The 27,562-nt window shown below is 43.3% G+C and overlaps 1 protein-coding gene across 2 annotated transcripts in view; it reads left to right on the top strand.

Moving 5' to 3' along the window:
- The first annotated feature begins 3,377 nt into the window (after positions 1 to 3,377).
- The window catches only part of LOC138473716 (dual specificity phosphatase 29-like), a 434,898-nt gene continuing 410,713 nt past the window's right edge, over positions 3,378 to 27,562 (top strand). The window contains exons 1-2 of one of the 2 annotated variants that reach the window (XM_069612190.1): positions 3,378 to 3,570; positions 5,056 to 5,159. In XM_069612190.1, the coding sequence (XP_069468291.1) occupies positions 5,112 to 5,159 (48 nt within the window). In that variant the 5' untranslated portion in view covers positions 3,378 to 3,570; positions 5,056 to 5,111. The remainder of the gene's footprint in view (positions 3,571 to 5,055; positions 5,160 to 27,562) is intronic. The other variant, XM_069612192.1, reaches the window with a different exon arrangement.

Here is a 27,562-nt window from a genome sequence, read left to right as displayed (position 1 = left end):
TGTGTGACAGACATGTGTTGATGTACATACTTGCCATTTGGGTTATATCATGTAATGGGCATTTCAGTGTGGGGTGGATGGGATACTTGGTTGGGTTTTTGCACAGGAGTGGCGTGCGGTGGGATTTGGGGGGCCATAAGGCCCATGATTGTGGATCATGATGACGTGTTGGGGGGGACATGAGTCGGGGCCTGCTGGCAGGTGCCCGTCACTGCTGGGTGGGTGGGGGTACAGGGCGACATGAGTTGGGGCCTGCTGGCAGGTGCCCGTCACTGCTGGGTGGGTGGGGGTGCAGGGGGACATGAGTCAGAGCCTGCTGGCAGTTGCTCGTCAATGCTGGGTGGTTGGGGGTGCAGGGGAACATGAGTCGAGGCCTGCTGGCAGGTGCCCGTCACTGCTGGGTGGGTGGGGGTGCAGGGGGACATGGGTCGGGGCCTGCTGGCAGGTGCCCGTCACTGCTGGGTGGGTGGGGGTGCAGGGGGACATGATTCGGGCCTGCTGGCAGGTGCCCGCCAATGCTGGGTGGGTAGGGGTGCAGGGGGACATGAGTCGGGGCCTGCTGGCAGGTGCCCGTTACTGCTGGGTGGGTGGGGATGCAGGAGGACATGAGTCGGGGCCTGCTGGCAGGTGCCCGTCACTGCTGGGTGGGTGGGGGTGCAGGGGGACATGAGTCAGGGCCTGCTGGCAGGTGCCCGTCAATGCTGGGTGGGTGGGGGTGCAGGGGGACATGAGTCTTGGCCTGCTGGCAGGTGCCCATCACTGCTGGGTGGGTGGGGGTGCAGGGGGACATGAGTCTGGGCCTGCTGGCAGGTGCCCATCACTGCTGGGTGGGTGTGGGTGCAGGGAGACATGAGTCGGTACTCACTGGTGCATGGTGACATGTGGGCTCGCTGGGAGGCATGGGCTGTGTGGATGTGCTGCCTGTGGGGCATGGCCAGGGGTGCAGGGTAGTCCCCTGTGGTGTGGGCTGCCTGCAGGGCCTGGGGAGGGGGGAGAGGGCACACCTGGGAGGTCCCACACTGCCAAATCGCATGTCAAACTTCCTGCGCACCCCCGAAATACACGTACCCCGCTCGCACAAGGCCTATCACGTTTGATTCTCCACGCGCACCCCTCAGAATACACGTACCCCGCTCCTCAAAGCCTATGGCATTTGATTCTCCATGCGCACCCCTCAGAATACATGTACCCCGCTCCCCAAAGCCTATCGCGTGTGATTCTCCACGCGCACCCCTCAGAATACACGTACCCCGCTCGCACAAGGCCTATCGCGTGTGATTCTCCACGCGCACCCCCAAAATACACGTACCCCGCTCTCACAAGGCCTATTGCGTGTGATTCTCCATGCGCACCCCTCAGAATACACGTACCCCGCTCCCCAAGGCCTATCGCGTGTGATTCTCCACACGCACACCTCAGAATACATGTACCCCGCTCGCACAAGGCCTATCGCGTGATTCTCCATGCGCACCCCCGAAATACACGTACCCCGCTAGCACAAGGCCTATCGGGGGTGATTCTCCACACGCACCCCTCAGAATACACGTACCCTGCTCCCCAAAGCCTATTGCGTGTGATTCTTCACGCACACCCTTCAGAATACACGTACCCCGCTCGCACAAGGTCTATCGCATGTGATTCTCCACGCGCACCCCCGAAATACACATACCCTGCTTGCACAAGGCCTATCGCGTGTGATTCTCCATGCGCACCCCTCAGAATACACATACCCCACTCCCCAAGACCTATCGCGTGTGAATCTAGCCGCGCACGCCCCAAATGCACTGTCCCAACCCTATGAACTGGTGCAGGGTTAGCGCGCCCCTTTGTGCTGCATTGGGGATTTCAATGCCTTATCCTTGCGCAAGGGGCGTTCTTGGGAGCGTAACTGGGGCTGCGGGATTCTCTGCGCCAGCGCTCAAAATGGCTTGGATATTCCATGAATACGCAGTGCGCCAGAATGCTGTTTGGCGCACACGGCTGGTGCACGCTGGCGCACGCTAGCTCTCTGCGCTGCCTCTGCGCTGAAATCTATGAATTACCCTGATAATTGCTTGTCCTAGCACAAGAGACCAAAGAAGCCAGGTAACTTAAATCTCCATTAGCTACCAGTCAAAAGACAAACTGGCATTAGGGTCCCAGGTCTGGTGCATTGCTTCTGTGAATGTGGGTCTGAGGTCATTAAGAATACTTCCATCAGACATCTGGCAAGAATCTTAAATAAAGCAATCGCAGGTTCAGTAGACTAAAGATTCAGAAAGAACACATTTGGAGGTGGTGCATGGCAGAAAAAAGTTTAGTGCTCTGGAATGCACTCCAGTCATACCTCCCAGATAGTGAAGGCCACTCTTAGGACAATAAGGCTCTGAAAAATCATGTGTTCAATGTAGTCTGTTCGGATAGAGAACCTTGTGAGAGCTGCTTTTACCATGCATGATAGCAAGGGAATGCCCCGGAAAAACCAATCTCCAATAATGTTCATACCGTTTCAATGTCTTGGGAGGATAACTCAGCGGCAACGTGCTCGCCTTGGAAACAAGACGATACGGAGCAACACAGGTTCGATCCCAGTCCGCACGTAAAAACCTCTGGGTATTAAGCGCGTTATAAATAACCTATCATAACGCTACTAAAAATGTCATCCAACACGAACTTAAGGATTGTAACATAATTGACATCTTTCACCCCTGCTATTCTTCTGTTCCATCTTCATTTGTTTTGTTATATTGTAGCGCTTTAAGGCCTAAGGGCGAAGTTAGCGCTTTATAAAAGTGTAATTAATTTGTTTTTTTGAAACTGTCCAAAAATCTGGTGATCAGTACCCTATGGGAAATTAATAAGTTGGCTCCCCTGCATGATAGTACTGCACCTCAAATGTATTAAGGCGGCTTGCGTGATATTTGGCACTAGATAGGATGAGCTCTACATAAGAGGAACTATAAATGCCCTGGATAATAGTCTCTAAAACTACTCCAAACACCTTTGATTCTTGGAGCTGCAAAAGTTATTTTTGGCTTCTGTTTATACGCATTTATTTAAGACAAAAAGACAATACACTGTTCCCATATACATAATAACACAATGTGCTACCAGCTGCCGAAGATATAGCAAAGTCCTTCTCTCTCCCATTAAAAGAGGCAGATTAGTATAAAGTGATATAGGAAAGTTTCTTGACAGGCTAAGACTCGGAAAGACTGATGGGGTTATGGCAAAGCCTGTCCCAGATTTCCCTGGGATAGGGGCTGTAGGCATTCATTCTGTACATGCATCCAGCGAGCACTTAAGAAGTCTCCAGACTTCTTTTCATGTCACATGCCTCCCTGATTGTGCCATCACTCAAGTGCCCGGACTGCAGTGATGGCTGATGACCTCACAGAGATATGTCTACCTCACTTGCAACCAATGGACACCCAGGGGATTGTGGGGAAAAGACCCAGATGAGGGGGCAAGGGAGAGGATTCTTTTTTCAAACTATGGGTTTTCCTAGGAATCAATAACTAATTCTAGCAACACAACATGCTCCCAAGGACCCCTCTCACCAACAAGGAGTGGAAGTAATGACGTGCCTATGTGAGTAATAATTCCCTCCATTATACCCATATAATACATGGTCATTTGCTTGATGAAGATATTTATAATGCACACTCCCCAAACACAGTGGCCTGTGGGAGATTGTGTTGGCCTATGCTTCTCTGGATGTTTTGCAGCAGAGATGGATTTTCACAGCATTAGGGATAAGGGGGGTTTTCAACCCAAAATTTGCATTTCGAATATTGATGACAGGAACCTTTCTTATGCACAGTTTTTAGATCTGTTGCCCACACTGTTTTGTTGCACAAATCTCTGAAACCCTAAACATGTACCCCCCCTTATTCCCTGTCAACAAGAAGGGAATAAAAACAAAAATCTTACACCAGATGTTTTTTGGAGTGATGACCATGATAGCACAAATTCTGTTCCTCGTGATAACTGAAGGTTTGGTTTCCTAAAAATGCGATTTCAAATATCTTAATTAGTTTAGTTTAAAGGAGTATATTACTTCAAACATTGATAAACATGTCATGACTTTGATGAACCACTTGAATTGTGAAAATACATGTGTACTGCATTAAACAACAATGAACAGAAGGAAAAAAGGTGAGAGTGCAAAAATTATGACGGAAAGTGAAGAGTTAGTATGGAAGGTAAGGGAGGAACAAAGAAGGTAGCAATTGAGCAGGTGGATTAGATTTATCTGTAGTGTTTTTGGATGTACAGAATATGGCACTGATAAAGCCTCTACTGGGTAACAGTAGTCAAAGGGTAACATAAGATGTTCATTATTTGGTGGTATGGGACTGGGAGCTGTGCAGGGGAGAGAGTGAGATGTCTGAAACAAATGCATATTCTGATCATGGAGTGTGGAACGGCTAGATGTCTTATAGATTTGAGTGTGCTGCTGACAATTTTAGTTTAAGGAGCTTTGTATATGATAGGTATTTATATAGTTTTCTCCAAATCAGTGGGCCTCATTCTGACCCTGCCGGTCCGGAAACACGGGTGCTGGTAAGCTTACCGGCACCCTTGTTTCTGGACCGACATTTTACAGGTCTGCCTGCTGGAGCCGCTGTGCCAGACAGGTCTGACCCTGCCGGGCACAGCGGCCACGGTAGGCAGACCTGTCACGTAACCACTGGCACCGTTAATAACGGTGCCGGTGCTTCCGTGTCCCCATGGGAATGGGGAACAACATTTTACCTGCGCCTGACTTACAGGGCCGCCGGGGTTGTAATCTCCCAGTGGCACCGGGAAGTCAGGCCCCGGTAAATATTTACAGGTCTGGCGGCAACCTGCGGGTAGCACTAGCACGGTTACCACCGGACCCGTAATGAGGCCAAATGTATTTTTTGTGTTCAGCAGAGAGAGATCTGAGAAGAAACCGTAACACGTACACATGTAATAGACCCATTCCCTCAAAGAAAGAGAGGAATTTTTGTCAGCATTTTTCCAGCCACGTGTTTGTTTTTTGGCAATTAATAATAGAAGATCTAAGAGAAGCATGTCTATATATTTTAGGGTTAGTGTCGAAGACAAATCACCTAAGCAATCAAACTTGACACCACACTGGAAGCATGTTTCGAAATTTGCCGCCAATTCTGACCAGATGGAGGCCCAGAAAGGTTGTATTTTGGAACATATGTACAACATATAAGTGGGATTGCCAACATCCTTATTACGGTACCGATATAAGTTTAACGATATAGTCCAACCATGCACATTTTGTCAGGGGTTCACGCTGTAGGGTTGAGAATAAGATATCTAGAATGGGGGAGGTTTGCTGAGATTTCCCCCTATGTAGAATGAATGTTTTTTACCTGGACAATTGGGACACAGTTTTCATGGATAGACTTTGCGGTCACCACTGATATTGTTTTTATGAATGTAAAGACTCTCCCATTGACTCCAAATACCCCTAGTGACCATGTGGTGGTAGCATTTATTATTAACAATGAATATAGCAAAACAAATGCACAATTGGAAGGAAATGATGCTACTATCAATGGAGGAAATCGTATTAAGTTGACAGAATAAAACGTTACTAAGACCAGTGTGGAATTGTTGAATGTGCTAATGGAGGACAATGTTATGAAACTTTCTACAGTTGAAACTTACTGCCAAATTACACATAATATTATCAATAAATAAGTAATGGAACAAAGAAAATAAAACAGGTATTGTAAATATGCCCCATAATAAGGTCTTTGATGTTGAAGTTGCAAATAAGAAGAAAATACTAAAGAAAGATATATTAGAGACTAAAAGAAAGAGTATTACAAATGTCTAAGTACAATTAGCTGATATTAAAAGATTGAAAATGAAATTCAAAAATTGGCATAAAATGCATAAAGGCACTATGGCTACTGCCCAATGGAGAATCATGTATAATGTATTAAGAGATAGAGATACTAAGAAATTCTGGTATATCTTTCATAAACATAGTACAGGTCATATGAATATGCAAGAAATGAAACTTATTGCCAGCGACAAATGAGAAGCGTACATTTGATCTCTGTATTATCGAAATACAATTGTAGAGGTCAATGAGAAATATTAAAAAATTGCAGATAATAAATATAATGTTTGATCTAGAAGATATTGAGAAGATAATATATGGGCTTAAATCATTGAGAGCCCCAGGTCCAGACGGAATACCAAATGCTCTGTTGAAGGCTAATCCTAAACTGTGGGCAAATGTGCTGTATATTGTTTTTCAGAATATTTCGGCTAAGGGCAAGATCCCTAGATCTTGTACTCATCCAGTAATGATTCCGATAGACAAAAAAGGCCCTAGAGACTGTCCGGCCAATTATCGGCTATTAGCAATGATTGACTCTAGTGCAAAGGTTTTTAGTATGCTATTTTTTAACCCATATTAATCGATGGATAGAGGAGAAAAAAATATTCTGTCCTCAACAATCCGGTTTTAGAAAAGGATGTAGCACTGTAAATATTATTTCAATATTAATGTATTTTATTCAGGACACGCTGATTATTAAAGACAAATCACTTTACATCTGTTTTATTGATTTCTCTAATGCCTTTGATAGGGTCGACCGGCAGATTTTATGGAAAAAACTCAGAGAGGGAAATTTAGATACTCAATCATTATATTTTATATACGGACAATAAGCTGCAAATAGGGATTCATTTGGAAGGCTCTCTGAGTAAGGAAATTTGTGTTAAATATAGTTTAAAGCAAGGATGTACACTGGCCCCAGTGATGTTTAATATTTACCTGGCTGAAATTGGTCATGTTTTACAGGCCTGTGGGAACCATCCTCCACGTATTTCAAATTGCCCGGTTGCCTGGCTTTCGTATGCCGACAACATAGTTAGATTTGATCAGATCGCAATAGGACTCCAGAATAGTCTTAAGGCATTAGAAAAATATGCAATTGTGCATGGCCTTATTATTAATACATCCAAAACAAAGATTTTGACTATGAAAGCCAATAGAAGAAATCTGGAAAAATACAATTGGACTATGCAGGGGACAAAGTTGTTGGAGGTAAACAGTTGCCAGTACCTAGGGGTCCTTGTGATTAACAACATGGATGCAATCATACTTGCTTATACAATAACGAATAAAGGACTGACCGAGTTTAAGGCTGTTGACTCGTTTATATGAAAATCAGGTGGGCAATCAATAGAGGGATTACCCCAACTGTACAAAACCTGTATTGTGCCTGGTATCCTATATGGGCTGGTGGTTTATTTTGGTAAAGGAAACAGAGTGGCTTAACATTATTGAAGGTAAACTATGGAGGAAGGTACTGGGGCTGTCCCAGGTGTAGTGCCAGTTGAAGCAATCTGTAGAGAGCTAGTTCTTATCTCACTTAGTAACGGAAGGATGATAGGTATTTGTAATTTCTATGTTAAGCTGCTGATGAATATTGGTAAATACAGATACCTTGACTGCCTTTTTTAAAGATGGAAATCTCGAAAACCATAAGGCTTTAAAGCTATGGAAAAAGGATATTTTTGTTTATCTAGATAAGATCGGCTGCACTTATGAGCAGAAAGAGAACCTGGCTCTCAAATTTAAAGAAATAAAACAAAAGGCAGAGGTATGGGATCGCAGCAATAGAAATAATCACATAGTGCCAAAAATCCTTTACTCAGAATACTCTAAGCAATCCTTTCCAATAAACTCACTATCTGTCTAAATAAAGAAACTTCGAGATCCTGGGGCAAGATGATTTATTATGCTATTAAGATTAAACCAATTTTCGGCGCTGGCAACCATCGTTGCTTGGTATAATATTCCCCATAAAGACTGGTGTTATAGACTATGTAAAAAAGCAATGGAAACAGTGAGCCATTAATTGACCGACTGTGCAAATCTAATCTCTTTTTATGAAAAGGCATATTGTCATTTGATTTGTGATATGAATGTTATTGCAACTGATCTGTTTTGGGCCTATTTGGTGACAGGAGAAAACCTGGTAATGAACTTCACTAGCTATTATCTATGGAAGGAAATCTGTAGGAAATTAGGATCATTATGTTTTGATGCTTGTATTTTTAATCTGTTTTACTAATTGATGCTTTATGAGATATAGATGTTTAAGGATGTTTCTGGAGATGCTAACTGTACTTATTGGTTCTGTTCTCTAATTATGTGAAACATCATTTGTTTGTGTTTTTCCATTTTTTGGTTTTGAATTTTGTAAAAGGTTTCATTAACCAATAAACACAAAGAAATATATATATATACATATATATATATATATATATGTATATGAGAACAAACCAGTTTAGCTAAAAAATGGCGCTCTCCCTCATAATGTGGCTGGTGCTGGAAAAACGAATTTAGCTTAATTCGTAAAACATGAGGAAAAACACAAACCCCTACGTGGTTGTAGCACTTCAAAAAACCACCCAGTGGGTATGTACAAGAGTACTCCAGCACACAAGACCTAGCTATTTTAAAAGGTCATATTTATTATTGCATAATACAGCACATTACAAAAACAGGGGTGAAGTCATTCATCCCTGTGACAGACGTAAGGTTGCACAAAGCACTCACCCCACGGGTGGAAGAAAGTCACGCTTCGTGAAGAATGGTAAAACCTGTCAAATATATTGACCTCCATATTGGAATGGTCAAAAACCTATGAATGAGGTAGGTTAGAAGGAAAAGTGCTTGAATATATCGTGCAAAAACTTCACTTTGCACTGTTAATGGCTACCGTGATGATAACACGATCATAGAGACGCTCGAAACTGCCCTTATATAAAAATTGTCATTAAATCGCAATCGATGTGTGACAAGTGCACAAATGTGCCTGTTTAACGTACAATGGCTAAATCCAGCACAGATGGTCGCTATTAGCCATACGCCCCCTCTAAGGGCAGTGCTTGCAAGCCTGGAGCAACGAGCAATATATATATATATCATTATTTATTTCCAATGTGCTCACTCAAGGCCTTTGAAGCGGAGAGGCCCATCTATTTTTTTCCTTTTAATGAAAAGCTTTTTGTTTATTTTTAATGTTGGATTCATTTAATATTTTTTACAGTTTAGATGAAACATGTACAACTTTAGTAATGTTTTCTAACAAGGGAATGAGCCTCGGATCAAAATTGGGTAGTTTAGATTTAGATACTGCTACTTTAGCTTTTAAAAATACATAAAACTATCAGGAAGACCTCATTTGCTTTTTGATTTGTGCGAAGAAGAGAGGCGGTTTGTCAACACAGAGGTCTTTGATTAAGGAGCTGTCCTTCGATGTCCATGACTTCCAGTTTAATGTGCTGTTGCTCACATTAAGCTTTTTGTTTCTAGCCAGTGTTGCATAGAATGTTTTTTGATGAAGTGGACAATGTTTTTCAATAAGAAGCAAGGCCGGCCTGGGCAGTGTTTTTGAAGATAATGTTTGCTGCAGTAAATTCTTACAATTGATGAATAACAAAGATGTAAGGGAGAGTAGATGAATCGAGCCATCTCTCTCTATAGCCACTGTAGTATAGGTGTGTTTGGGTTTAAGTCGAAGAGCCCTTTGCAATATTTAGCAGCCAGAAATGTAGTTAAGGCATGTAGCTTAAATAATTCCTCCACATGCCTCCTTTAGAAAAAGTTTCCACACCTTTTTTTTTTGTTGTTAGCCCGAATAATTTTGTTTAATTATTATTGATTAATAGGATAGCATGCATTCTCACAGTGGGCATATAAAGTATATAATTAATAACCGTGGGATCAACATTTCTATTGTTTCTGCTCCAATTTCAGTAACCATTTCTGCGTGATTGCTTTGATTTTGCTAATGAATTCTCTTGCCTTACTCTCTGTGGTTGCCATAATATGACCTTCAAAAAGCAGTCTAAATATTTGAGTATTGAGTATTGACTATCGTATTTTGTTGCAGTAAATATTGAGCTATTTCATTTTGAATTTTGTTCTATTCAGTTTATAGCCAGATACCTTTGCATAGAGACATCTGAGAAACATTGCACGACTGGTGAACATAGGTGATTCTACCAGAAGCTGAGGTTCTAAATAAGTAGCAGTGGAACAGTGGTGCATCAGTAAAAGCAAATGTAAAATCCCCCCATCCCCATGTCCCCTAGAAAAGATACATTTGCACTGGTGTTAATAACCTCTAATAGTCTTGGAGTTGAGCATTGAACATCTGAAAGAAAGAGAATTATATCATCTGTGTACACCACTAGTTTGTGGATTCCATCTTCAATTTGCATTCCCTTTAAAGTCCCATCTTGTCTAATTGAGCACAGTAGTGGTTAAATTGCTATTAAAAACAGGAGTGAGGAAAAAGGACAACCCTAGCATGGACCTTGCTTGAGACTAAACTGATGTGATGTAGCTCCATTTGCTCGGATTGCTGCTTGGGGTAGGAGTCTAAACTTGAGCATAAATGCCATAAGAAAAGGCCAAGACAGCGTATCAAGTGCCCTTTCTGCATCCTACGTAATAGCTACAGATGGGGAGGTTGTGTGTTTTGTGTTGAATACAACATGTTATAGGAGTCTTGTGTCATAACACAAAAGTCTACTTTTGATAAATCCAGTTTGAGAGGAGTACCAGTGTTTATATTATTTTATTTAGTATGTTGGGAATAATTTAGCATAAATCTTTAAATGAAAATGGGCCTCTTACTCATGGGAAGTTGTGGGTCTTTTTCAGATTTAGGAATAACCACAATGGTCACCTCTGCAACCGATCCCCTCATCTGGCCTTATTTGCTGAAAAGGCGGTATAGTGACAAATGCTTTGATGAAAGGATTTCAGGGTATTTTTACAAAATCTATTTTGGACCTAGGGCTTTTCCATTATTCAGTGATGTATAGGCTTTAATAATAAAATGTTTATATAGCGCTTTGATCCAAAGCGCTTTACATAGCACATATTTACATACATTATTATTGTTACCCAGTCGAAATTTGTACTCACATTATCGACCTCAGAAGGATGAAAGGCTGAGATGACCTTGCTGGGATTTGAACCTGTGACCTGCAATTCAAACACATATCAGAGCAACAAGCACTTAACCTGTTGAGCCATCTTACCGGCTAAGAGTGTGACAACCTCATCTTGTGAGATCAATGAGTGCAAGATATTAAAATCAGTCTCAGTGAATTGTGACATGTCTACTTTCTTAAGTAAAAGGTCCTGAAAAATAACACCAATATGTTTCACCAAAATTAAAACAGGCTCTTCAGGTAGTTAGTTGAGGGGTAGAGAATTATTGTTTGGCACTGCTTTCCTTGTAGACAAATTGGCAGCAAAAAAGCAGATCTTAGGATTCCTATAGAATTAGTGCAACCATTGCCATGGTTGAGAAGTAGGCACTGGTGTACAGTTCTATAAAAATGTATGAGGACCTTCCGTTTTTCATTTTGCCATTCCTTTTTATTTAAATAAGTTTTAAACTTTTCCTAAATTCCTTAGATCTTTGTACAGGCTTTTTTGTAACAATACTGATCCACGAGGTCAAAAAATAATGGTAAGTTCGAAACACTGCTGGCGGACTTCATGTGAAGATCTTTAATATGTGTTTTTCCAAGGCAAGAGGTGGGCAAAAAAAACAGGAAAAGTAGAACTTCCATATTACATGGGAAATTTGGTAGTAAAAATCAACTTTTCACTTGGATTTCAATTCAAAGTGATTGTAGTTTATCTACTCGGATTCACACAGTATACCCTAGAGTATGAATAAAGGCAGGTGGTTGCACTTTTGGAACATGGAATGTGGTACATGACTCAGAGAAAAATTGGAAATGAGATCTGTGAGAGACAATCGTACAATGGGCAGAGTAGAAGTATGAAGGTTTAATTTTGATCCAAGTGAACCACTTGGTACCGCTACGCCCCGAGTTGTAATTTAGGATCTCAAGCCTATTTATTCAATACAATATTTAGAAAATGTGGTTGAAGGTACGCTTAAATGGGATGGCAGAGGAAGGTTGATAACTGCTGCTGTATGTACCTGCAGCTCATATGTTCATGGCACTCCCATTCAAAAAGGCAAAAGGCTGCTGCTGGTCAAACTGCAAGAGGTAATACCAAACCAATAGAGTCACGAAGAAGCCTGGAGATAGAAACTCCCAGAGAAAAATTAAAAATGTACTTGTCAGTTCCATACTGGTAATAGAGACATTTGTAAATCTGTGGTGTTTTTTAGTTGGGGACTAAATATCTATCTGCAGGGTTCTGCTTCCCAAGAATCAATATAATTTGTGCAGTATGGGAGAGTTCTGAGTGTGCCAAGAATAATTGGTAATGATTCTTGTCACTATGTTTTGGAAAACGTGAAGCCTGGATATGTTTCCTTTGTTGGCTCCAAGAAAGAGAACCTTGCAGTAATCCAACATGGCACTGATAATAACGCAGGCAATGTTGGAGTAATTAGCTTCCCTCAAAACAGTTCTGATCTGCCCCCAAGATATTAAGATAAAAAGTTGAAGAGCGTACCATGGCATTTACTTGACCGTCCATTGAGAGAGAAGAATGCAGTAAAATGACCAAAGGATCTAACCCTGTCTCCATCAAGTCTGAGAAATAGGGTTTGGTGGGATACAAATCCTTTATTTTGGACTTAAATGAATCACCTGTGAGTAGCAAAAATTCAGTTTTAGATTAATGTAACCTCAGCCAATTAGTTGCCATCCAATCTCCAATTAAATTGAACAGCAGCTTAATATGAGTAAGGTTCCTTCCCACATTGACTGTTAGTCTGATTATGACCTGTATGTCATCAGCCTAATTATGAAAAGACAAACCTTCCTAGGCATATCATGCAGGGGTTTATATAAATATTAAACAACACCTGAGAAACACACAATACCTATGAGACTCCCCAATCCATGGAAGCAGAGAATGCCTGATAAGACTGAAGAGGTTCTGCCCTGTAAGAAGGATGTGATCCATTATAATGTTATAGGTTCATACCTAATCACTGACTCTAATTGTGCCCGAAGGATTAGGTAATCTACCGATCCAAATGTTCATGACAGATACAGAAGCATCAGCATGCTGGATCTATCGAACTCCAAGTACTGGAGTAGGTCGTTCCTCACATTAAGGAGGACTGTCGCTTTGTCTCTCCCAGGCCTAAATCCGAATTTCATATCCCCAACTAATTTATGTTCTTCAAGTAATGCATTTGGAGAGATGATACCTTGTACAATATTTTCAGAAGAAAGAGGGTATTTGATATTGACCTATGATAAGAACATGGAAATGGGTCAACAGAGGCATTTCTGGAACCCTGGAACATGTATCAGACTGTTGTAAAGAGTCCTGCGGATCCTTCACTGAACACCAGCCTTAAGTCACCTCCCAGGTGGCCAGGGGAAAGCAGTCCCTTCCTGATCCCGACCCTATGGGTGGTGTACTGCGGGAGGATCACCTAGGTGGTGACAATGCCCAGGGCAGTGAGGAGATTCTGTGGGATGAGACACAGTGTTTTTCCTCTGACAGTGAGACTCTCACCACTGTGCCAGAAGAGGTTATGGCTTATTGTCATTTTGATGTCCCTTAACCTCCTACTAAATCAAAGGCGGTAAACCCTAAGGTGGCAACACCAAAACATATTATACCAAAGTAAAGATCCCTTTTGTTTTCTACAGTTAAAGGCCCCCCTCAAATGCAAGGGTGCACTACAAGAGAGTGTGGAAATGTTGTCTTCTCAAAACCATCTTCCTCTATAAAAGTTAAAACTTACAGCCCCTCTGTTAAAATTACTAAGAGAATTAAATCTACCCATACATACAATCAAGAGGTGGAAAAACCTAACTTTGATTAGGTAAATCAGATGTCCCAGAATCCTATAGGGACTGAGATGACGAAGAGGCTGAAAAGGCATGTAGATGTAGTAGTCAGGCAATTAGCCCTACCAACCAATACAGGAGTTAAGCAATTGAAACTAATGGCTCACACCTAAAGCCGATTGCCAAACCTGTGAGGCATAAAAGGCACCAGCAGAAGAAGAGAGAAGTAAGGAGCTGGAATAGGAGCTGGAAGGTTGGCAGTAGTAGAAGAAGAAGAGAAACACGAGGCTGGCAATTTACGAGGAAGTGGGAACACAGAAGAGATGCCGGAATGTTGAGAAAGCAGATTTCATCTGCAAGTTCTGAGAGGGTCCTGTGTACTCAAAATCTGTCTTGGCATCTCTGCTCAGAGGAAAACGTGCTGAGGGTAAAGTTCTCCCCATGTGCGCCGAGTTGCTGTGATTGCAGAGCTGTGACCATGCTGAAGTCCGAGGCCCGTAGCAAGCCAATGGACTGAGGAGTGAAGGAGACTCCCAAGCAACGTGGCCGGACCGGAGACACCTGTGCTGCAGAAGGGTGTAGGTTCCAAGTGTGCCCAAAGCAGTAGTAGAAGTCATGGAAGTCGGGAAAGTGAAGCAGCCCACAACCGCAGTGTTCCTGGGGCCAGTGAGTGAAGCTCTCTGTTCCGGTTCACTCAGTAAGTCTTGCTGGTAACTGTATCCAGCTCTAAAGCAACTCGTTTATGCTTGCAAGCGAATAAAAGTGGTTCATTTTTCTAAAATCCTTTCTAACAATAGAAGAACAAGTTACTCCTTACCTGGTAACGTTCTTTCGATGGGATGTTCCTCCGACGTATTCCTTATCTATGATATTTGTATCTCCAGCTTGCTGGCCTCGGAATTTTTTTTTCCCAGTAGAGGGAGCTGTGCGTCGACGTCCATCGAGTAGGTGTTCCTCGACAGCAACCGTATCGACGCCGACGTCATCATGCCTATAAATGGCCACACGCAACGTCCGTTGCTCAGTTCCGTTTTGTAGAGTAAGGTAGTTATTGCATGAATGGTTACTACCCTTGAAGGAGCGTAAGCTGCAACCACAAGAGAAATGTTACTGCGGGGATGGATGGGAGGGGCGATAAGGAATACGTCGGAGGAACATCCCATCGAAAGAATGTTACCAGGTAAGGAGTAACTTGTTCTTCGAAGGGATTGTGTCCTCCGACGTATTCCTTATCTATGATAGACTCCCATAGCAGTGGTATGTGATTGGAGGCGGGAGTAAGAGATGCCATATAACACTTTAAGAATGAACAGAGTGTAACACAGCTTTGCCAAATCTAGTCTCTTGACTAGAGGAGGAATCCAGGCTATGACATTTGGTAAAGGTATGTGTGGACGACTATGTGGCAGCCGCACATATGTCTCGAATTGGTACCCCTCTTTGAAGAGCTGAGGAGGCTGCGATACCCCTGGTCGAATGAGCCCTTAGAATTTGAGGGGGCTCTTTCCCTGCCAGTTTGTAGCATTCCAGAATGGCTAAAATAATCCATCTGGAGATGGTTTGTTTGGTTATTGGTAATCCCAACTTATGTCCTGCGTAACCTACAAAGAGTTGGTCTGCTTGTCTAATTTTAGCAAGTCTACTGATATAAAAACTCAAGGCTCACTTAGGGTCCAGCCTGTGTAGTCTCTCTTCCTCTTTCCCCGGATGGGGAGGAGGATAGAATGAAGGTAAAGTAATCTTCTGAGTAATGTGAAATTCAGAAACTACCTTTGGGAGGAAGTTAGGCTTCACCTGTAGAACGACTTTGTCCTTATGAAAAATTGTATGAGGAGGTTTACAAGATAGGGCTTGTATCTCGCTTACTCTTCTAGCAGATGTTAATGCTACCAATAAAACAGTTTTGAGGGTGAGAAACTTCAATGAACAAGAGTGGAGTGGTTCAAATGGAGCACCCTTTAGGAAGTTTAAAACTAGATTTAAGTCCCATAAGGGAACTTGGAATGGTCTTGGAGGGTAAACATTAGTTAGACCTTTCAGGTATTGTATTACCAATGGAATTTTGAAACATGAAGGCTCCTCTGCAGTGCGCTTAAAGATCGATAGCGCTGCGAGATAGCCCTTAATAGTGCCAACTTGAAGGCCTGAATTTGCCAAATAAAGTAAGAAGGATAACACCGTAGGTGTACCACATGAAAAGGGTTTGATATTCTTTTCTCTGCACCAGCTGCAAAATTTATTCCAACGGCATAGAGTTTTAGTTGCTGGCCTTCTGGCCGAAAGCAACACCTCCATGACGTCATCTGGAAGGTCCCAATCCTTGTACCTCAACCTTTCAGATACCAAGGGTGAAGGTTGAGGGTCTTGATGGCTGGATGGAGAACCTGACCTCCCTTCTGCGAGAGAAGATCCTCTCTGTACGGTAGACGAATTGGAGGATGGATGGACATGTCCAGAAGGTCCGGGTACCACATTCTCCTGGCCCAATCCGGGGCAATTAGGATCATGGTCTTCCGAAACCTTCTCAACCTCCTGATCATTTGAGGAATGACAGGGACCGGAGAAATGCGTACAGAAGTGGTAACTCCCAGTCCACTACGAACGCGTCTCCTAGAGCTCCTCTCGGGGGAAATTCCCTTGAGCAAAATCTGTCACACTTCCTGGCGATACTGGTGGCAAACAGATCCACTTGAGGGGTTCCCCAAAGGGCAAAGATCTCTTGAAGGACTTCCTGAGCTATCTCCCACTCGTGGGAGACTGTGTTCTGCCTGCTCAGAGCGTCCGCTGTCAAGTTCTTCTCTCCGGCTAGGTGAATTGCCGATAGAGAGATTCCTTCCTGAATTGCCCAAAACCAGAGCTGCATCGCCTCTCTGCACAGTGTCAGTGACCATACGCCTCCTCTTTTGTTGAGGTAGTGCATGGCCACTGTGTTGTCCGTCATTATCAGGACGTTTCTCCCCCGTACAGACGACAGAAAAGCCTTCAGTGCCAGTCTGATGGCTCTCAGCTCCAACAGGTTGATGTGTAGTCTGGACTCCGATGGAGACCAACGACCGCTGATGGTGAAGTCGTTGGCATGGGCTCCCCACCCCGTGAGTGAGGCATCTGTGACTACTGTTATCTCCGGCCATGGTTGCCAAAACAGTTCTCCTTTCAAGATGTTCTCTGGAGAGGCCCACCATTGAAGGACGTGGGCTACCTTGTTCGGAATCCGGAGGAGATCTGTCATCCTCCCTGAGAATTGTGACCACTGAGTCCTCAGTGCCCACTGAAGGGATCTCATTCTCAGGCGACCCTCTGGCACAAGGGATATGCAGGATGCCATGAGGCCTAGCAACCTGAAAAAGTCGTAGGCTGGGAGACGTTGGGCATTTTGAAACCTGGTGACCATCTGCAGAATATCTTGAGCCCTCACCTCTGGTGGCGAGGCTTTTCCCAGGGACGTGTCCAAGACTGCTCCAATGAACTGGAGTCTCTGTGATGGTATTATCTGTGACTTCTTTAAATTGAGGGAGAAGCCCAGCTTGTGAAGGAAGTGGCAGACATAATCTAGTTGGATCCAAGCTTGTTCTGAAGAAACTGCTCTGATCAACCAATCGTCCAGGTAGGGGTAGACGTGAATCCCTTCCCTCCTTAGACTTGCAGCCACAACCGACATTAGTTTGGTGAAGACCCTCGGGCGGAGGTCAGCCCAAATGGCAGAACTCGAAATTGATAATGAGAGTTGCCAATTGCGAACCTCAGGTACTTCCTGTGCTTGGGATGGATTGGCACATGGAAATAAGCACCCTGAAGGTCCAGATATACCAACCAGTCCTGAAGCTGAAGAGCCTGAAGGATCTGAGAGAGAGTTACCATCTTGAACTTGTCCTTCCTGAGGAACTTGTTCAATTCTCGTATGTCCAGGATGGGTCTCAGTCCTCTGTCTTTCTTTGGTATGAGAAAGTAGGGGGAGTACCAGCCCTTGTTCCTGTCCGCTACAGGTACCGGTTCTATGGCACCTTTCTCTAGCAGGTCTACAATTTCCTGCAAGAGGAGCGGATCGGGCACTTTCAGAGAGCTGTTCCCCGGTGGATGGCTCTGAGGGATGCATAGAAAAGGCAGGCAGTAACCTTGGGCAACTGTCTCCAATGCCCAAGCATCTGACGTAATAGCCTGCCATTCCGTCAGATGGTGAGTTAACCTGCCCCCTACAGGTGTCTTGTGATGGGAGACCTCAGAGTGGTTTGGGAGCGGCTGATGCATTTGCCGAAGGTAAAGCGGCTCCTGCTCCTGCTGATGCGGCTTTCTTTCCTTTACCCCGTCCACCACGGGTAAGCCGGACTTTCTCAACCACGCATGCCTGCGGTTTGTGGTACTTGCCGCCATGGCCCTGCTGATACTGTCACCAGAATCAATGCCAGTTTGAAGGGACTCACACATTGCATCTTTACCATCTCTGATGATATTTAAAAATGCGTCCCTTTCTTCTCCTTCCTGGAGGCAGTCAGCCGCTGATGAAGCACACTCCCAAAGAGTGTGGCTGAACCTAGCGAGCGTACAAGTCGCATTAACAGATTTTAAAGCCATGCTACAGGCCGAGAAGACTTTCTTAGCCATGGCATCATATTTTTTATCATCCCTATCCTGTGGAGCAGTGGGGTATGCAGATGTACTGCCTGATGAAGTTGCAGCCTGGACCACCAGACTCTCTGGAGTAGGGTGCTTAGATAGGTATTCAGGGTCAGCAGCAGATACCCTATAGTTCGCTGACAACTTCTTGTTAACCGCAGGGACAACTCCAGGAGTTTCCCAGTTAGTTAAAATCTTTCTTTGTAAAGCAGAATGAAAGGGAACCACAGGATCCTCCTGTGGACCTTTATCCAGAATTTCTGTGAGGTCATCCTGTTGAAAAACAGGTGAAGGCGCAGACCAACCCATGAACTCCATAATTCTTGACATTAGGGTTCTATAAGGGGTTTCAGCATGTTCCCCTGGGTCTGGTTTGACAAATTCCACTTCTGGGGAAGTGTCTAGGCCACTTGCTTCTTGTAATGCATCCTGAAGGTCTTTCAACCTTCTTTCCTCAGAGGCAAAAGTCTCTGGTTCAGGTGATGTGGTCCTCTGCAGCCCAAAAGGCCTTTCTTGATCAGAATCTTCCCTTTCTTCATAAATTGAAGTTGAGGGGGGATGCTCTGGCCTGTGAAATGGTATAAAACCCATCTCTAAAGCAGAGGGAGCCATCATCAGTGGTCTTGAAAAGGTCGATGTCGTCGACGCCGATGTAAAAATCCTCGAAGGCGCCGACAAAGGCGTCGAGAAAACTGGAAGAGGCCTCGAAGAACTCGAGAGGATCTTAATCCTGCTCGAGGATGTCGACGACGTTCTCGACGTCGTGTCGGAGGCTCTCGGTGTAACCGTTGGCTGTGGAGTAGCCGTGGGTTTTTCTTTTATCGGCATCGATGTCGGCGTCGACGCCGGCGCCAACTCGATCGACGGATGCTTCGAAAAACCCTTCGATAACGGCGTCAATGGCGCCGATCTTTGCTTCGAAGGGGCTTTCGACGATGGCGTCGAAGATGCTTTACTTCCCGATGGCTCATGGCGCTTTCGGGTCGACTCTTTCGCTGGGTGCTGCGACTCGCGGTGTTTAGATTTTTTGGGCTTAGATTTTTTGGGTATCACCCTCAGCTGACTTTGAGGGGGTCGAGGCCGCTTTCTCGAAGACGCTTAGCATCTTTTTTCTAAATTCCTCCCACTCAGCCTGAGAGCTGTGTTTTGTGGGGCAATTTACTCTTTCAGGGGAACTAGAAGACGACGACAAAGGAGATCTTCTACGTCTCTTTTTCGAGTGTCTAGACCTCGACGAGTGGTGGGAGCCACTTCGAGACCTAGACCGAGAATGCTTTTGACGTCGAGGAGACAAATGTCTCGACTCTACCGCGGAAACTTTCGAGGAAGTTAAAACTGACTTACCTCTCTCGAGCTTCCCATTACGCTCCTTCAAGGCTTTCGCCGTCATGGATAGGCATTCCTCACACTCCGAACACTGGTGTTCGATTCCCAGACACCACAAACAGATCCTGTTAGGATCCGTCAACGACATTTTCTTCCCACAGTCTCAGCATTTTTTTAAACCGGACCGAGGAGTCGTCGGGTCCGAGGAGGAAGCCATCGAGTACGAGTCGGTTTTCTCGAGGAAATATGAATATATTTCGACTGACGAACTGAGCAACGGTATTCAGAGGCACACGAAGCGCGGAAAAACGGAACTGAGCAACGGACGCTGCGCGTGGCCATTTATAGGCATGATGACGTCGGCGTCGATACGGTGGCTGTCGAGGAACACCTACTCGACGGACGTCGACACACCGCGCCCTCTACTGGTAAAAATCATTTCCGAGGCCAGCAAGCTGGAGATACAAATATCATAGATAAGGAATACGTCGGAGGACACAATCCCTTCGAAATGTAACACGCATACTAATAGTGAAAGCCGTAGTGTTCGCATAGGAAGTAAAGCACATTATTTCCATTGTTGAACATTTCTTTCTGTAACCAGATTGGTTGTGTCCATAATTGAAGAGGGAATGCCTGTAAAAACCATTCTGAAACCTTAATGTTGACTGTTCACCAGAGTTACAAGTGAATACAACATTAAAGGGAGGTCGCATGTGGCCAATTGTGTTTCTGTGAGATTGACAGGGAATACAATTATTTACAGTCCTTTAAGGTTATAGATCTACCTTAAAGAGTGGTTGCGTGTGCATAAATACGTTTAGCCTTAGAAGACTGAACCTTGTAATATCCTGAACAATAATTTCTTTATTACCAGAATTTACTATACGGAGAATGAGAACAAGCATTACCCAAGGCAAGAGGCAAATCCTTTCCATAGTGGAACAACACATGTTTAAATCCATCCACCAAATGTATGAAGTTGTTAATGGTCCAGTAGCCCCTGATACAAGTGTGGCATTGGTACCTGAAGCTGAAAGAGTGGCACTACAGCTTCTGGGTAGTTGCTGGAGCAGAGAAGGTGTGAGTAAAGCTGGGGAAGAGAGCTGGGTGCTTGTCAAGAATATTAAGCAAACAAACTGTAATGCTGAGGACTGCTGAAGCTGAGAGGAAAGCAGTCTTGGGGCAGAGACAGGTTATACTTGTGGCAGTGAGACAGATAGAAGAGGTGGCCCTTTTCTTGGAGCATAGAAAGAACGCGTGCCTTGCCTACCTGTAGCGGTTGAAGTGTCTTGTCAATACATGTCTAATGATTCTTCCATATAAGACTGAAGCAGAAGTACCTGAGCTGTGGTGGTGTATAAAAACTGTCAGTGGATGTTACATTGAAGTAGTTTGGAGTAGTGGCATACTGTGGGATAAGGTGACTGTTCTCACAGTAACAAAAGTAGAAGGTTGGTTGTTAAGAGGGTAGCAGCATCCCCAAAGAGAAGAATCCTGAAAATCATGCTGAATACACTGCATAGGTCCTAATTAAGTATAAAGTTGTATAAGAATGTTCTTAATCTATTCTTTGAACTGTGGCAAATAATCTTGGAAGGAAGAGATCCAGCATTACCATTGGTGCTTTTTTCTCTTGACTAGGGTTGGAAGGGGATCTTTCAACCAAAGCCGGAGAATTGTTACCAGTGGATTTCTGTTTGATGAATTTTTGTTTTGACTTGGAACTTACAAGAAATCGTTTTAAGACTTTCTTTTGCTTTGAACATTTTAAAGAACTGATAAGAATTGGTTCTTTTTATTTGAACATTTGAGGTTGACTTTGAAACCCTGGTTAAGGAATTTATCCAGGACAGTTGAATGTCATCTAAATACTGTTTAATTATTGTTTATTATCTTATGTTGTTTCATGATTACCTTTGAATGTTTTGTTGTTTACTGTGAGGGCCAGTTTACCTATGTTAGGAGCTGTTCCCTTATTCTTTAGACTTTCCACTAGGTAGGGAATCCCTGACAGAGTAGGCCAAGCAAGGCTTGATTTTCAAACGTTTACTTTAATAAAATGTGTCTCATCTTGAGAAAACGACAAGCAGTTGTCTGTCTCGCATTATTGACCCCTCACACTGTACAGAGGAAAACAATATAGAAGAAATGCCATCAAGGTGCCCAGAAAAGAAAGCCTATTTCACATTATAATAGTATGCATGCTTACAGCTGTCATGTAAAGCCGCACAGGAAGGGCAGACAGGACATGAGAAACGCTGGCACCCTCTGCAAGCCCTAGTGTTTGCATCTCACCTATAGAGGCATAGACAGATCAAAGATGGCGCACCATCCTTTTGAAGTCTCAACCCGCAACAGCAGAGTGACACACAACTGTAGGGAAACTTCCATTACACAAGTCCAAGCCCTGAGAGGTAATTACAATTTTCAGCTGCAAATATGTATGTTAGATCTGACCCAGGAGGGGGAGTAAAGGTTTACATAAGTGAGCTGATACCACAGGTTAGTGTGGGGAGTTGGAGCGGCAGAGTGGTGAATAGTTTGAAGGAGCAGAAATATCAGAAGGCGTAGGAGGGATTGAAGGAGCTGAAAAGAGTGGAGTTTCAGAAGTAGCCGGATGTGTAGGAGCAGGTGGAGGAGGAGGGGAAACTACAGCTAACGCTGGTAGTGCAAGAAGAAATTAAGGGGAAAAGAGGGTGGAAGAGGTGGAATAATGTGAAATAGTGGAGAGAGTTGAAGGAGGAGAGAGAAGAAAGATTGGAGGTGAACATTGGGCAGGAGGGTAAAAGAGAGGAAAAGAGGTTAAAGGGGCTGAAGATCACAAATGAGGGTGAAGAGCAGAAGAGGCTGCCAGAGGGTATTATGTGGAAATCAGGAGAGTGGATGGGGTGGAGCTGTGCAGATCAAGGTGCAATGTACATCTGGAGTGAAGGAGGAGAGCAAAGGCGGAGGAAGGTCTTGGAGAGGAAGGGACAATACAGGCATGGAAGGAGGACAACTCAGCTACCAGTTGACTAGATAGGATGAGAGGAGGAATACACAGGATGTGGAGCATTGACCGTTGCTGGCAACCCGGGCCACAGACAGAAAACAGGTCAAGCATCAGGCCTCAAGGCACTAGTGAGTAATGAATCACCAAGCAGGAGAGTGAAATGGGGTTGCATGGAAGTAGGATCGGGAACCTGAGACTGGGAGATAAGATGAATCCACACTAGGCACCTAAAGACCCTCAAGGCCCACCTCATCACTGAGGTGGAGGGGTTGCGGGCTGCCTTTCAGCAGGTCCTGGACATACAAAAAGGACTCTTACAGATCCCAAGAAGAGTAAGCCAATTTGCCGTACACCAGCCCCCCTCCCCTTTAAACCTAACAATGGGTTGTTGCTTGATGCATCATCTTTGGGTTTAAAGACTATGAGTGGGGAGAGACCCAGAGAGACTCTCTGAGAAAACTTCTTTTGCAGCAAGAAGACTTATTTTTTTGTGTTTGCCATTTTGACCCAACCGGAGTTGCTTACGTGCATACAGAGACCAGAATAAATCTATTTAGAAACTTAACTGACAATTTCGTCCCCTACGGAGTCCACTTGCCTTCAGGACAGTACCTATGAACACATGTTTTGTTTTTTTAACGAATGGCCGGGTCAGAGTTTGCCAGCATACATATGTTAAACAGAGGGTCTTGAACACAACCACGAGTCAAATACAAGCCAAATAGAGGGCGTTTCCGAGTCTAAATGCTATGACCCTTTTAATGCGATCCCATGTATGCCAGGTCTATATGTTTTAATACAAGGTATATAAGCTAGTACCATAATAATCATGTTGGCAATATCTTTCACTTGTGAATTTGTTAATACACTGTCATTTTACTTCTGTTGTATGGTGGGAACTAAGGGCAGTACTCCTGGGGGCTGATGGGCCCATAAAAATCATCTTTTACAATCACCCGATGTTGGAATCAAAGCTGAGGTCATCATGCCAGCGCACACCTAAATCATCAACCTTCCTAAAAAGTGTTACTTCTGAAGGGGAATGGCAAGACCGATCAATCAAACAATAAGTTAATCGGGGTGCAAAAATTCAAATTGCAAGCTACTCGCTGACCATAAAAAAGTCACTCTCGAACTCAATTCTGTGCATACACATAGAACGCCATTTCTTACCCGCCAAGAGTCAAATATCACTGACTAGTGCCAAGTGCATATTTCTGAACCCAGAGTTCATTCATAGCACAAAGTTGTTACAATTTCCGAAAGTAACATAAAATACAGACCATTGATGAATACTGTATAAATTAATGTATAAAAAGACTTAAAACACATTTAATAAAATACATATTTATAAGAAATATATAAATACATTTCCACAGTAGATATCAAAAGAAGGTTTGACAAGGCCATATCATTTCATAATCCAACCATATTTCATAATGCAACCATAAAGCAAGTGTGACCTTGGGGTCCCCACTAAAACGCAGTGGTAACTGCTAAATTAAAACAGTCGATCATAATCAAATCACCTTACATCTAAATCATCAAGCTCTCCAAATATAATTAGCCATAGAAGAACAATTGGCAAGACCGGCAACCTTTTTAGCTTAGGCCGGCACCACTTGAGCGGTATACAAGCATTTCGTCGAATGATTTTACATCGTGGGACTTTTCATCGCCAACCCTTTCATCGCCAAAAACTTTTTTTAAAAACTTTTTTATGGGGGGGGGGGGGTGTTTGGTGCGGTTTGGGGAATGATTATTTAAGTAGGGGGAGTTTGGAGGGGCGAAGCCCCCCCATAAATAAAATTTAAAAAAAGGAGTTTTTGGCGATGAAAGGGTGGCGATGAAAAGTCCCACGATGTAAAATCATTTGGCGAAATAACGTAGAATCCACTTGAGCCCCACCTTCCTACTGAAGTCCTGATTCTCTCTGACAGTGCAAAATATGGTGGACCGACAAAATAAGTAACACAAAGAATATTTTTTAACATGTTTTGTTGAAGTCGATAAGTAGTTGCTATAAACGTAAATGACCAATGGGTGCTAACTACAACTAAAAAGTATGTTCCCCTATTGGACGGTATCTGGACTTTCCATCGAAAATGTATTCATCGAATACATATCCATCAAAATGTATTCATTGAATTGCTTTTCCATCGAAAAGCATATTCATTTAATTAATTTCGATGGATAATTAGTGTTAGGGTTAGGGTTAGGGTTGGGTTAGGGCTAGGATTAGTTTTAGGCTTAGATTAAGGGTTAGGGTTAGGGCTACATTTTGGGATAGATTTAGGGTTAGATTAAGGGTTAGATTAAGGGTTCCATTAAGGGTTAGATTTAGGGTTAGGGTTGGATTAGGGTTAGGGTTAGGGTTAGGGGGGTGCCCTTGGGAGATCGGGGGGGGAACCCTCCAATAAACAATAAACACTAAAACGTTGCATGAAGCTCGCCAGTGCCGAAATACTTAAGAGATTTCAGGCCTACACAGCTCCATGTAATGTTACAATATGCAAAATAAATGCATCGAAATGCTATCTTTAACATTTAAAAGTACATATCCATTGAAACTTGTCCATTCCTATTTTCAATGGACAAGTTTCTATGGATATGAGCTTTTAATTCAAAAGATAGCATTTCGATGCATTTACTTTCGTTGGATTTTTTTCGATGGATTGTAATTTCGATGCATCATTTTCGATATAAAGAACATAAACCCTATTGGACGATATAAATCTAAGGATTCAAGATCGATTAAGTTATAATGTGTCAGCATCATATTCGGTAATTATGTAACTCTCTTGAGGTTAACCAAGGATGGTCCTCTTTTTTGGGTAACTTACTCGGACAGGATTATCTAACTTTTCTTGTCTTGATCAGGAGGGGTTTGGGATAAACAGTGGCAGGCAATATGGGTGCATATCTATAACGAAAAAGGGTGCTTCTTCTAATTGAAAATTCTAAACAAAAAGAGTCAGAATGATTCAAACTATACAGTGTCAGGTGTTTCCTACAAGTGAAGAAACAAGTCTCCCTCAGGATTCCTACTCCCAACACAGTCTCATTAATAATTACCCAACTTCTACTTTCACAAGTACACAGTTATAGGGGAAGTGTGCCCATCTGATTCTTAGTCCTCAATACAGTTACAAAAAACGAGTGCCTAGTCACTTCCTGGTTCTTAAACACAGTCACAAGGATAAAACAACTAGCCACTTATTTGCTGAATTCAGCTTCACAGGGAAATAGCACACAATTTTATAATTGTAATCCGACCAGGTGGATAGTGCCTGATCCACTACTTACATCTTTGAGGATATAGTATCCATCTCACCAATAGGGGATATACTGCTGCTCTCATGCTTAGGATTAGAGGGCATAATTCTGAATTTAGCAGTAATTCTGCTCTATTTCAGCAGAAATACCAGCACAATCAGTTACCACCACTCAGCCTGGCAGATTTATCACAAGATTATGAGTTGCAGCGCAGCAGTGTTTATCTCACTTTTTGTAGTCCATAGGAGTCCATTGGGAATTTGGCAGATTTAGCCCGGCCAATAAATCCGCCTGCAGTAAATGCATAGATATGTGGCATTAAAGTGGAGGGTTAACAAGCAGCAAATTAATGGTGTTATATCCTCCACTTTAGGGAAGAAGTTGGAATTTGGCAGTGTCTTAACGGAATTACCAAAATTATTCTGGGCACTGTCAAACTCTGAATAACCCCCATAGTGCCCATCTCACTCTTATGGGATTATGCTCACTCTTAAGAGATATAGTTACACACTCACTTAAGCAGTTTCAATCACTTCAGGATTCTCAGGATTTCCAGACGCATGGAAGTCATTTAGCGATGCAAAAGCAGTTGCTACCCCTGGCAATCTCCTTGATGCCCTTGGACTGCTTTGGTGATCCCCTGGCCTACTGCCCGTTACACTTAGATGTCCAAGAGTGATTTACTGCTCAGTGAAAAACACTGTTGACCTGAAATAAATAAATAAATTCCTTGGTTTCGGCACTTGTGTGTTTAGTTCCATTCACCTTTTCAAAATGTTGACTCATTTTACAAGCACAGGCATCTTAACAATTAAGATTGTGTAGAATATGTATTCAAATGTATTTTTTAATTTCTATTTATTTATTGAATGAAAATTACAGGGAAAATAATGCATTTCTGGCATAAAAACACTTACAAAACTATTTAACATTAATTTGCAGAACGGAGGACCAGTGTCTTTAACAATGGTTGAGAGGTTATGGATATAAGACTCGATGATTCAGGGGAGGAAGATATATAAACCAGGGACAAGGACAGTAGAGCATGATATAGGAACGGGATAGTAGAGGAAGTGCTAAGTTTTGGAATGAAAGGATGAGGGATAAGTGCTTTGGGGTTGTCGTAGAGATGTAGACAGAGAGGAGAACAGGGAGATGTGGTGGCGTAGAATGCAATGCAAGTGGTTCTTCAGAAAGAAGAGAGTTCCAGGAAATTGGAACTAAATAGGGAGAAAGTGGGAGGAGTGCAGAGGGGGAGAGCAAGAGCATTCCAGAGTAAGGGAGCGAGTAGAGGAAGAGCAGAAGCGAGAGGGAGCACAAGGGAAACGAGAGATGGCAAGGTGGTGAGCTGAGGATGATCACAGAGAGCAAGGGGGAGAGTAGGGAGTGAGATGGCCCGATAGGTAGGGTCGGGCAAGTCCATTTATAGTTTTGAAGATGATGAGAATGAGTTTATATTTTGCCCTCTGTCTCATAGATAGCCAGACTAACTGACGATGGGCTAGGGAGGTGGAGGTGAAGCAGGGAATGTTGAAGAGTGCGCTCACAGCAAATTTGAGTACTTTGTTGAGAGGTGAAAAAGCA

This window comes from Ambystoma mexicanum, chromosome 8 (genome assembly GCF_040938575.1).
Source record: "Ambystoma mexicanum isolate Mex_15411 chromosome 8, UKY_AmexF1_1, whole genome shotgun sequence".
In the NCBI taxonomy this organism is placed as follows: Eukaryota; Metazoa; Chordata; class Amphibia; order Caudata; family Ambystomatidae; genus Ambystoma; species Ambystoma mexicanum.
The sequence above is the reverse complement of the archived record's forward strand: the minus strand, read 5'-3'. Positions and strand labels throughout refer to the sequence as shown.